The sequence below is a fragment of the Aspergillus luchuensis genome, chromosome 1, assembly GCF_016861625.1.
Source record: "Aspergillus luchuensis IFO 4308 DNA, chromosome 1, nearly complete sequence".
NCBI classification, from domain to species: Eukaryota; Fungi; Ascomycota; class Eurotiomycetes; order Eurotiales; family Aspergillaceae; genus Aspergillus; species Aspergillus luchuensis.
In genome coordinates, this window is record NC_054849.1 from 5,932,466 (window position 1) to 5,944,160 (window position 11,695).

The window sequence follows — 11,695 nt, forward strand, 5'->3', positions numbered from 1 at the left end:
AGGCATGAGACTTTATCGTGCCTTTCAACAATGCCGATGGTCTTGTGTCAATATGGGCTGGGGTCAGCTGTGGGTTTCTATGTTGGGATTGGTTACCTTGCTCATCGGCAATCATTGTTGTTATCGCGCTCGTTTGGTATCTAGCTAGCTCTACCTTTATATGAAAGTTGTTCGTTCATTATAGAAAGCCTGCATCGTAGCTTAATGACTATATGAAATTAAACGCGTAAGAGACAAAGTATTTGAAGATAGAGCAATTAACAAGTCAAGTATTGTGTTCATCGTCATCGTCATCGTCTGAAAGACTCATCGCAGCAGCGATACATAAGCATAAACATACTTCGTAAGAGTAGTGTGAACGTTGATATACTGGTCAGCCGGACAGTAAGCATAGCCAACTCAATCCAAGCTGGCCTACCATGCTATTTAGTGGACAGCAGAAAAATCACACAACATCCTTCCGATAGTCTATCCGCACCTCAGACGCCTCCCTCACCTCCCCATCAGCATCCGCACACGCTGTATCACCAAACAACTCTGCAACCTCCTCCAGAGTACTATTAGCTGTCTCAACATAGTAGAAGTATACCAATCCCGCAGAGAAGAGACAGAATCCAGCAATGACAAGGTAAAAGTATCCGTTGATACCGGCGAACGCATCCGGAGAGACCATGCCGATGATGAAGTTGAAAATCCAGTTGCTGGTAGTAGCCAGAGCCATACCCTTACTGCGGCCGCGCAAGGGGAAAATTTCAGCTGGCAGTAGCCACGGCATCGGACCCCAGGTGAAGCCGTATAGGATGTTGTAGAGCATTACGAAGGCATATTGGCCCTTGGCGCGGACCTGGACGTCTAGGTCGGCTTCGGTGAAGGCGCAGACGATGCCGAGAAGGACTGCCATTCCGAGACCTTTTTTGATGCATATTTAGCTGGGTGTCCACATTGTATACGATGATACTGAACAATATGAAATGGGATGATATAGACTCACCTCCAAGTATGAGCAATGGCTTTCGTCCCCATCGGTCTGCTAACCACCAAGTCGAGATTGTAGCTGCAGTGTAAGGGAGTGCGTTGGCTGCAGTGTACAGAAGGGATTTACGCTCATCAAAGCCTGCGGTAGCAAGTGTGCTGGGAAGGTAAAAGGAAATGATATTGATTCCGTTGAGTTGCGCGAACATCTGCACGGTGATTCCAACGATGGTCCGCTTGCGGTATCGGGTGAACATTTCCTGTCCATGGTCAGTTTTGCACTCGATTGTCTGCCCACGACAAGCGTAGAAGAACTCACCATCCAAGACGACTTTCCTAAGTTAGTTTCGAAGATAACTGCTTCCTCGATTTCCACAAACACCTGCTGTACATGCTCCGCCTGAGTATCGCCATCGGCGTGCAGGTCAGCGACCGTCTGCAAGCTTTCTTGCATGAATCCGTTCTTGGCCAGCCAACGAGGTGTCTCGGGGAGGAAGAACGACATGGCCAGCAAGATGAAAGAGAGAGCAATCTGAATAATGAATGGACCTTGCCACGACATTTCACTGGGCAGAAGGAAATTGAAACCGTAGTCTACCCAACATGAAAGCATATAACCTGCTATCTGAAAGGTATATTCGATTCCAACCATCAAACCACGCCGATGAGGGGCGGCAATCTCGGTCTGGATGATGGGTACTGTCATAGACAGAAATCCAACACCAAGACCTTGAATGGTGCGACCGGCAATGAAGGTGCCAAAGCCGGGAGCGAAGATCTGAATGAACGCACTGAAGAAGTAGATAAACCCGCCAAGACGGACGCACCGTTTGCGCCCCATCATATCGCCCAGCCGTCCTGCAAGGAGTGCACCCACTGCTGCGGATGCTTGTAGACAAGCAACAGCTATCCCGGTGATTGAAGGATCGACTCCGGTTGTTGAGCCGTCAGCACCCCCGTAGTCTTTGAAGAAGCGAGCCACAAAGGCTGGGTTGACGAGAAGACCAGACATAATTCCTATCGAAGACAGCCATCAGCAACAACACGAAGTGACATGACTATTTTATCGCCAGACAGGAGGCAATTATACCAGAGTTGTACCCAAACAGGGCATCTCCCAGACTGCCAAAACCACATGTCGCATAGAGCAATGGGGTTCCCTTGAAGGGATACCAAGCTCTCACTTTCGTCGGCTTCAGCTTTCGCTCCAGCCAGCTCTGCTGCTCTACTTCCCGAGCAGCCACAGCCTGTGCAGTGCGAGTTAAAGCGGCATTATCCGTCGGTATAGAGGACATTTTGGTAGCCATAGTTCCAGAGGAGCACCGTCAATGAGCAAGGGACAGTGCCAGGTTGGGTCCACGGTTCTGACGAATCGAGATATTTAAGCAGTTGTGGCCGTCCCTCTATTTCTACCCCAGAACATCATGTCCCGTGGGGAAGCAGACCTTTTCTCCAGGCCCTGAAAGTGGAGCTGGTTGTCGGAATTGAGCCACTCTAGTCGGCCATCCGGGGTTGGCGCGCTCGTGTTGCTTTAGCTCGGCGACCATTGTGAGTGCCGACCAGTTGCAACAAAACTCCTGTTCCGTCGAAGTGGGAATTCTTTGGTTTCAGCCAATAATTTTATCTCATGATCCCGTAGGCACGGCCGACTTCCGGGACTGAATTTAGCCTTCATATTGCAACAACGATGCCGGTTGTTAGAAGATATAGGGGTTTTCTCACCGGTTCCGTGTGGTTTCGGTTCCGAGTCCAGCTTGGCCAGTTCCGACCCCACTCGGTTCCGAGGCATTTATTCCCCGCCGTGGGATGGTCTCCTGGTCTCAACCAACTGCCTCCTTTGGTTATGCAAATGGCTCACTTTGTGGGTACGGATAGAGTGAGCTTCTGAGACAGTCCGCCGGAACCGAGATCATAGATGGCATGACCTCCACCGTCGTACCACCCGGCCAGAAGTGCCCTGTTAAAAGCCCTGACCAATCCCTGGAATCTGGTTGATCTGTACATAATACTTGGCTAAAATGGCTCCTTCAGGAATCAATCAGGTTCGTCTCATTTTTTATGATATCTCCATCAAGAGTCGACTACTGACGTCCTCGATCGGTGACCTTACAGGCTTTCGTTTTACACCCGGGTGGCAAATTCGATTATGAAGAGCGTGTGATACCCAATCTTCAAACGGATCGCGACGTTATCGTCCAGGTTATCGTGACTGGTCTTTGTGGCTCTGATGTAAGCCTTCGTTTGCGTTCATCGTCTTCCTAGTTCGGGCTGCAGCTAACATCGACCTAGATCCACTATTGGCAGCATGGCCGCATAGGACGGTATGTGGTGGAAGCCCCCATCGTCCTTGGCCATGAGTCTGCCGGCATTGTAGTGGAATGCGGAAGCAAATCAGGCTTCACTGTCGGTGATCGCGTGGCCCTGGAGCCCGGCATTGCTTGCAATACCTGCCAGCATTGCCGCGCAGGCAGATACAATCTTTGTAGCGCAATGCGTTTTGCCGCTACACCACCCTATGATGGCACCCTGGCGACCTACTACCGTCTTCCTGCAGAATGCTGCTACAAGCTGCCGGCACATGTGTCGCTGCAACACGGAGCACTGGTCGAACCGCTCAGTGTGGCGGTACACAGCTGTCGCCTGGCAGGAGATATGCAGCAAAAGTCGGTCGTTGTCTTCGGCGCTGGTCCTGTTGGCTTGCTCTGCGCAGCCGTTGCACGCGCATTTGGTGCGTCAACAGTCGTGATTGTAGACATCAACTCCGACCGACTTAGCGTGGCACAAAAGTACGGAGCCACGCACACGTATAAGATGAGCGCCGATTCCCCCGAACACAATGCCGCCAGAATCTTGGAAGAATCGGAGCTGGATGCTGGAGCTCATATAGTACTGGATGCCACTGGCGCTGAGCCTTGTATGAACTGTGGTATTTCAGCCCTTGCGCAGGGTGGAACATTTGTTCAGGTCGGCTTGGGCAAACCGAACCCCTCACTGCCGGTCGGTCAAATTTGTGATAAAGAGGCCATTTTCAGGGGGAGTTTTCGATATGGCCCAGGAGATTACCAGACAGCTATTGGGCTGCTGTCGTCGGGTCGGGTTGTACTAGAGGGCCTTGTTACCCATGAGTTTCCTTTCACACAGGCGGAAGAGGCATTCAAGAACGTCGGCAACCGACAGGGTATCAAGACTGTCATCTATGGACCCGGTGCAGATGAGAATGCAGCGAAAGCAACCACGGCATAAACCAAGCCAATCTCCTCTCATTGTTCTGTATTAGTAATCTGTAAGACGCTTTGCGTGTTAAATAGATCTGCTAGCTTCATGGATCCGCTCCGGCCCATGACATGTCCCATAGCCAGTACAGTCCATTGTCACCAAAAGCATCTGAGGCGATATCTGGAACTTCCAAGGGAAAGCTAGTGTCATTCCAGTTATTCTCGAACGACCCATGCCACGAGTTCTCAGCTGGGGCGTGCTCGTGAGTATCAGGCAGCTGTTCTTGGCTGTCTCTTGCGCCGTGTGTGTCCTGGAGGCTACCATCCCTGCCAGAAGGAATAACTGATGGATAAAAACACAATCAGCGTCACTGAGCATACCATAGGGATAGAAAGATGGCATTGCGCTCACCGTTTTGAACTGATGCTAGACTCTCATTCAACCGATGCATCCTGCCATAGTCTGGCCATGTCGGCCGCCGTAATGAACTGTCGGTCTGAGTTATTGGGGCATCCAGGGGCAGTCGTAGGGTGTCTTCCACGGAGATGGACGCAGATCCCGTAGATGATGTGTGCCCTTCCTGTTGACTGTTTCTTGTGACTGGAGCCAGGATGGCCTCCGATTCACGGCGAAGAATCAGAGTGACCACATTTTTCAAAACGGTCGTACTTTGTCTTGATAAAGCTGACCGTTCACCCAAAAGGCTCTGTAGACGTAAGATCCGGGTGATTGTACGCTTCGCCACTTGGGTTGAATCTGATAATGGGTCTGATAGGGCCATGACTGCCAGTACGATTGCAGCATGGAATATATTGATGGCAAGAAAGGCGACAAGATGGCTATCTGTTGCAAGTTGAGCAAGTACCGGCACTTCTGTGACGCGCGATGTCCTGAGGGCAGCATTCCACCAATGCATTGAACTTTTAACCGGCTCATTCGGGGACATGGCTTCGAACGGTGACAGCTTCTGAGCTGGCGAGCCTGCTCCAGGGTGTGAAATGGGAGATTCCGTTCCAAGCCTTGCCCCAGAAGTGGGATGACTTATTGACAGATGCCTGACTTGCCTTGCCAGCAACGGCCTGTGGAGGACAATGAGAACATTGTCGTAGGTCAATTGCAACGACAGGGATTGTAGAGCATGCGCTCTTGCACTTGGCCCACTATCAAGTTCGAAATCTCGGTCAAAATCCAGAGTCAAGTAGTCGGGCAAATTATTCTGCCACTTCTGGAGATTCTGGGTCGCTTCTTTCACTAGTTCAATGTAAACGTCCCCGGTCAAAGCCTTAGAGGAGCCTGAAGTGCGCGAGCCGAAAATGAACTCCAGTGCCGGAGATGCCATTAGATAGAGGGTGTTTAATTCTCTTTGATAAGGAGAATAGCAGATGGCGTATCCTTGCTCCGAGCCGGGTGCAGTAAAATATGGGTTCTCCAAATTATCCGCCGGCATGCTGAGATTGCAGTCCTTATCATTAATTCCCAATGGCCGCCCGTATGTGATGGAAGCGAATCGGTCCCATGTGTATATTGTCCACCATACTCGCTTCCGCTCCTCAATCTCCTCAAGCTTCCCTGTGGGAGATTCTCGATGTAAACCCGCAGCCTGGGACATCTTGATTGTTGCACCGAGCAGAGAGAACGACAAGTTTGGACGACCATGATAAACATGATGTGACCCAAATAGGATTAGAACTTGAGCTGCAGTCACTGAAGACTCGTCCATCAACTCCACGACATGCAATTCGACAAGACCCATTAGATCGGCACTCAATTTCCGCCACTTACTACTATCGGCTGCATGTGTGACGGTTCTTTGTGATCGATACCATGCGCTCATCCCCAGCATGACTGCCAATAGAAGTAAGAATGACTTTTGCGAAGGATGAGCGAACCCGTCTATGATAGAATGTAGTCTTATACGGAAGGTTGGCTCGTAGATAACGAGAGAGAACCAGTGAACTGTATCGAAATATTCCTCGATTAAAGAGTAGGTGACTTCTGTGGGAGGAAGGTGTCGACCTAAGATCGAAGTGATAGGACGTCGCTGCCCTCCGGCTACAGTGCGCCGATTGGCAACACTTGTGCTAGTCCGGGCTCCTGGAATGGCGGAGGTGGATTGTTCATCGATGACCTGCTTATCCAGCTCGTAGATTTTTTGGGCGATACCCATTGTAGATTCGGCTTCGCCATATTCCATCAAAAACTGCGCCTGATGCATCTCCTCAGATAGCTGTGTGTCAGTTCTCTCAGTTCTGGACGTAGATGGACAGTTGCCATCTGTATATTGTGGTTCATTTTCAATAATTGCTGCTGATGTCCTAGTCTGCCGCTGGCGGCTTTGCACAACCGCTTTCGCGCTAATGAGTGTTACTGAATGCAAGGTGCAGTGACCCCGAGATAGAAGTGGAAGTGTTCTCGTCATGCTCATGAGAATGGAGTGACCTACATGCGATTTTTATCCTTGGGCCTCTGGGGAACAGGGAGCTGACGACAGGTTACCTTGGCCCGTGCACATAGGGAGCAAGGTCGGAAAGGGTCGCACTGTAGATGTCAGATAAATGGGCGTCATTTTTTGTACGTTGGCAAAGAATTACTAAAGGGAAAGTATCACGCTTACCCGAGTTTTATGGCGCCGGCATCTTTCACACGCATTACTGACTCGGGTCGGTAAAGGGGAGCGGACATGGCTTGTGTTGCTTGACGAATTGGACTCATTCGAGGGTTGGAGATGTTCCCGTTGTCGATTGGACATAGTCGGAGTTTGAACTTGGGGAGAGCAGCCGTTCGACGGGACCGGGGGAAAATGTGGAGGAAGTACCCAATCTCGCAAGAATTGATGTTCATTTTGTCCGCCAGGGCTGTTTCTCCGCATCAAAGCGGCGGCGCGAATCGGGGAACCTCCACGGGTCACTAAAGTTTACGGGTTCGGATAGTGAGTTGATCCGAGAGGCCCCAAATCTAGTATCCATTTTCGAGCAGTTTTGTTTACCACTTACATGATAGCTAATGAGATGAACATGTCTCTGCTCTAGACGCTATGAACTTGGCAATGATTAATGAGTTAGTTCTGACAACGGGGACAAAGTCATTCATCGCTTGTGGTACTGTATATATTTACTGCTACGCTATCAGCCCTCATGCAGTTACCGAGGCAAGCCGTACTATTCAACTACTAGTACTTCATAGGCTACTAATTCGACCATCATGGCAAGCTACAGTAGTACTAGTCTGGATACAAAAAGAGCTTAGCTGTTCCTGATCCCTGCAACCAGCTGACTTTGTGAGTCAGGCTTTCCATCTTTGAACTAGTATTGCCAAAGTGCTACTTGCTATCAAAACCTCTTATCTCACACCGTCGTCCCACCGTCCCGATTCTATTCTAGTCAACTCAGCCCTGTCTCTCTGCACATCATGAATGATGAACCTCCTTCCTCCGATGACACGGGTGAGAAGGCCACCCACGAGCCCCCCATTATTTCTTTTGATAACAGCGGTGACGGCCCGCTTCGGGTGCCCGGGTTTGGTGCCGTCCCTCTGGATTACGAGCTTCCATCCGACGCGCGCTTTGCCCATGGAATCGAAGAGTGGCGCCAGGCGCCAGCCGTCACAGCACGTGAGCTGACCATGACTGCGGTAATGAATCGTCTGACCGACCGTCCAAACTGGCATGTCGATGTCTTTGATGATGTGGTCGTGGCGCGCTGGCGGCAAGACAGCACTGCCTCCATCGCTATGAATCCCCTCTTGAGTGACCGGGCCTGGGAGTGGTGCGTGCAGGAACTACGCGACAAAGCCACCGAGTTTCAGCAAAAGGGGCATATCCGGGTGTTGGACACTGGATCCTGTGTCTGCAAGTCTGATCATGTTCCCGCACTTCAAACGGGGGAGCTAGCCGGCGAGTTCCGACGCGCGGTAAAACCGGTGCTTCGATCCCTCATGGAATCTGGGCTGTTGGATTGGCGGTCAAGGAATAGATTAAGTATCGTCGACCCGACCATGTTTCCGCTGGTTTATGGGCATAGCTTGGTCTTGACTGATGGTGGTCGGGTGGAGGTAGAGAATGTGCTTGGCGCGTATCAAGGTGCGACCAGCCTTGCGCCTGCTCATGTCGACAAGAGGACAGATTCGGCGAACATTCAGAGGCAAATTGATGAACGGCCAAAGCCGCTATGGTGGCTGTCAGTCGATGATGAAACAGCGCCTCATTATCGATGGAGCGCGAATTATCAGGCTCTGCCATCTGAAGTGGAATTTGTAGGGGATGCAGGATCGACCCAGGTGCGCCTCACCTCATATGTCAATAATCTGCACCCTGTGCACCAGGGCCTGTACCGTGCAATTGAAACATTGGTAGGCCGGACCATACCGTTATGGAACGACTGCTTGGTCCTGGGACAGCGGGGCTGGAGCGATATCTTGAACCAGGGCCAGCTGGGGCCGGTGCCGCTACGGATAATAACCTATGGAATAGAATGGGAGAATGTGATTCCTGAATGCCTCCTTGCCTTCCGAGTCCCAGAATTTATGAGGAGGCAGGAGAGACGTGAAGCTCGAGAAATGATCTTGAATAGGACGGGATACAACACAGACAGTCGCCGTGAAAGGTCTGAATACGAACGAAAATGGTTGGAATATTATTCGGACATGCTAGGTAACGGGGACAAGGAGTTGCCGTCCGAAGAGTCCAACCTCTGGCAACTCGCAAAGGAGTATCTCGAATTTCCTGAGGATGGATCAGCGACCCCTGTTCCTGCTCCGGATGATTGGCGGGAGAAAACTTGGTATGCAATCGAACGCAAGGCCAAGAAAGTGATGCGGTTTCGTCACCCGGAGCCAGGGACGGCTTTCTCTTATGAAGAGTGGAAGACGGGGCATCACCACGAGAGAGCTGTGGTTGACATGATCCGCAAGCGGAACGACTGGCATGATATGCCCTACAAGCCTGTCACGCCTCCCCACAAACCATATACTATTCGGCTCCAGGAGACTTTCCATTCGCAAGGACTTCAAGTAATTGTGAACATGGAGAACATTGAGCTTACCCCTGACAACCGGGACTACAAAGGAACAGACTGGCATATGGAAGGCCAACTTAACGAGCACCTCGTAGCTGTCGCCATCTTTGCATACGATATCGAGAATGTTACAGAACCCCAGATCGCCTTTCGTCAGAACACTAAGATGGATCAATGCTTCTACCAATATAGGCATGAAGAGAAAACGAAGTGGTGGGATTTCGAATGGCCGATGCACAGATATGGAAAGATTAGCCGCTCCGATTTATATGAACTGGCGCAAATCCTGGGCTATTTGGATTGGGACCTCGATACTGATAACCACACGGTGAGAACATGGCAGGATAAAGGTGTAGTGTCGGTCTCGCAAGGGCGTTTGATCGCATTTCCCAACCTTCTAGAGCACCGTGTCGAGCCCTTCTCCCTGGCTGATCGGACTCGCCCGGGGCATTTTAGATACATCAAGCTGTATCTGGTCGACCCTCACTATCGCGTCTGCTCCACCCGAAATGTGCCGCCCCAACAGCATCACTGGTGGGCAGAAGCGGTAGGTGCGAATGTGAGCGCCGCAGGACTGCCTCAAGAGATAATCGATCAGATCATGCAAGAGACGGGCAGCTGGCCTATGGGGTTACCGGAGGCTCGGCGGCACCGCCACGCCTTTTTGAAAGAGCATCGCTGGAATAATCTGGTCAGGATGAAGGAAATGAATTGGCCGTACTTCAATTGTTGAACACGAATTGTGGAGAAGTTATGGAAGCCTTTGCCGTGCGTGCCGCAAAGTAGAAACTATCCAAGTGTCATGAAGCAAGAGTACTCGCAATGTTTACATGAATGTAATGGACCTGATTTAATTCGGAATCGACTTGCAAAAATAACATACACTTCTTACTGAGCTTCTATCACTTCTGGAGCTGAAAGCAGACACAGAGTGTCATGCGACGAGAGAACTATCTTTACACAACTAGCTATCTAACGCCCCGAGCAGAGAAACATAGTGCCTGACCCTAGCAAACAGCCTCCTGAAAATTTGGAGTCAGTCTGAGTCGAAAGCGAACTCAATGTTATCACACGTATCAGCTGGCACGGACTTTGGACTGGCGTCATCACTCTCAGAAGAACTTTCTTCAATTTCCCCCGTTAAAGCAGTGATGGAAGTCTCAAGAGCCCTCATTATATTTATGTGATTCATGTCGGAAATATCTCCGGTAGCAATGCGATCGTTGAATATATTAGGGAAATCATCAATGATCTCCTTGAGCCTTTTCGCATCTTCGTCACTGAGTTTTTTAGCATCAACGTCGTCGTCGATCCCATCTAAGGTAGTATCCCAATCGAATGAAGACCCACCCCCGGTGACGACATAACGACCATATGCGTCGTCGCCAAGGACGTCTCTGAGCACCTCAATTTCGGCTTTAAAGACATCCTCATAGCGCATGTCCTTGACTTCCTGGGCCCATTCTACCGCTTGTTGCACGTCATCGTTCTTCACTTTTTCTTTTTCCTTTTTGATAGCAGTATTGGCGGAGTGAAGAACAGTCTCAAAGACGAGGGGAAAATTTTTTGCATCGACATTGATGGAAGGTAGCAGGGCTTTTAGGTTGTACCGCGCAGATTTGGGCATACCAGTCGATAGCTTCTTGGCAGCGTCCCAACCCGGGGTTTTGGTATGATCGGCGCGGCCGGGTCGGTAGGCAGCCTTCCACTCCTTTCCTATGAGATACCTTGCGAACTGGTCGAAGAAACACATCTCATTATGCTCAGTGGCACAGCCAGGGGCAATGGTTTTTTCAACTCCCGCGTCCCATTCCATCTTGTACACGTAGTAATAGTGCAGAAGCTCGAAGGGAGCGGCATTGTTGTTGGCTAATACGTGGGTGGACAAGACCGAGCACCAGAAAAGAAATAGATTGAATAACTTCATTCTTCTGGCGCAAGTGCTGAGCATGGACTGACGATGGAAATATACCCAGAGTAGAGAAAATATTTAACGAATGTGAAATAAAGAGTGACTATCAAGGAAGCAAGAGTGAGCGAGAACGATAGAGAGTGACTTCACACAAAACGACATAAACAAATGAAAGGAAAAGGAGCCGAATTCCTAGAGAATAGAGGACTGGGAGAAAATGGGATCGAATGAGATTGAGAAATACGCTGGCAGGCAGATGCGCACGGAAGGATGTCTACCTCCCTGACAGGCTATCACTGCACCATGCTCAGACCCCCCGTTCATCTCTCATATCGCTTTCTAATTTCCCAGATAAGTGACACTCGTCTAAGCATATCAGGGGTGTTCATCCAACGGATAGATCGGAAGTTGACATGCTCACCCCTCTCGCATCCTCTATCTCGGAGGTTTGGAGATGAATCCTACATCCCAATTTCGAGTCACACAAAATCTCTCCCTGTGTCCGACAACAGACCGGGTAATCGGCGTGTCCGTTGAGGGGAAGTGAGACATCTCATTGTAGGCGAGATTGCATGCATACATA

At 50.3% G+C, this 11,695-nt stretch overlaps 5 protein-coding genes across 5 annotated transcripts; 2 read left to right on the forward strand and 3 right to left on the reverse strand.

Moving 5' to 3' along the window:
- Positions 1-445: 445 nt before the first annotated feature.
- Positions 446-2,279, reverse strand: AKAW2_12010A (sugar porter family MFS transporter; the record flags this gene model as incomplete). The annotated part of the gene is made up of 4 exons (XM_041684559.1): positions 446-909; positions 992-1,232; positions 1,292-1,989; positions 2,063-2,279. The coding sequence occupies 4 exons, from the start codon at positions 2,277-2,279 to the stop codon at positions 446-448; spliced, it is 1,620 nt and encodes a 539-aa protein (XP_041538730.1).
- A 711-nt stretch (positions 2,280-2,990) lies between these two features.
- On the forward strand, positions 2,991-4,215 carry AKAW2_12011S (NAD(P)-dependent alcohol dehydrogenase; the record flags this gene model as incomplete). Its single annotated transcript, XM_041684560.1, has 3 exons — positions 2,991-3,014; positions 3,085-3,201; positions 3,262-4,215. 3 exons carry the CDS (start codon positions 2,991-2,993, stop codon positions 4,213-4,215), a joined length of 1,095 nt encoding a protein of 364 aa, XP_041538731.1.
- A 76-nt stretch (positions 4,216-4,291) lies between these two features.
- On the reverse strand, positions 4,292-6,937 carry AKAW2_12012A (Zn(II)2Cys6 transcription factor; the record flags this gene model as incomplete). Its single annotated transcript, XM_041684561.1, has 4 exons — positions 4,292-4,530; positions 4,600-6,542; positions 6,632-6,726; positions 6,803-6,937. The coding sequence occupies 4 exons, from the start codon at positions 6,935-6,937 to the stop codon at positions 4,292-4,294; spliced, it is 2,412 nt and encodes an 803-aa protein (XP_041538732.1).
- Positions 6,938-7,596: 659 nt separating this feature from the next.
- AKAW2_12013S (DUF4246 domain-containing protein) lies at positions 7,597-9,933 on the forward strand (the record flags this gene model as incomplete). Its single annotated transcript, XM_041684562.1, has 1 exon — positions 7,597-9,933. One exon carries the CDS (start codon positions 7,597-7,599, stop codon positions 9,931-9,933), a length of 2,337 nt encoding a protein of 778 aa, XP_041538733.1.
- A 303-nt stretch (positions 9,934-10,236) lies between these two features.
- On the reverse strand, positions 10,237-11,151 carry AKAW2_12014A (uncharacterized protein; the record flags this gene model as incomplete). Its single annotated transcript, XM_041684563.1, has 1 exon — positions 10,237-11,151. One exon carries the CDS (start codon positions 11,149-11,151, stop codon positions 10,237-10,239), a length of 915 nt encoding a protein of 304 aa, XP_041538734.1.
- Between the last annotated feature and the right edge of the window lie 544 nt (positions 11,152-11,695).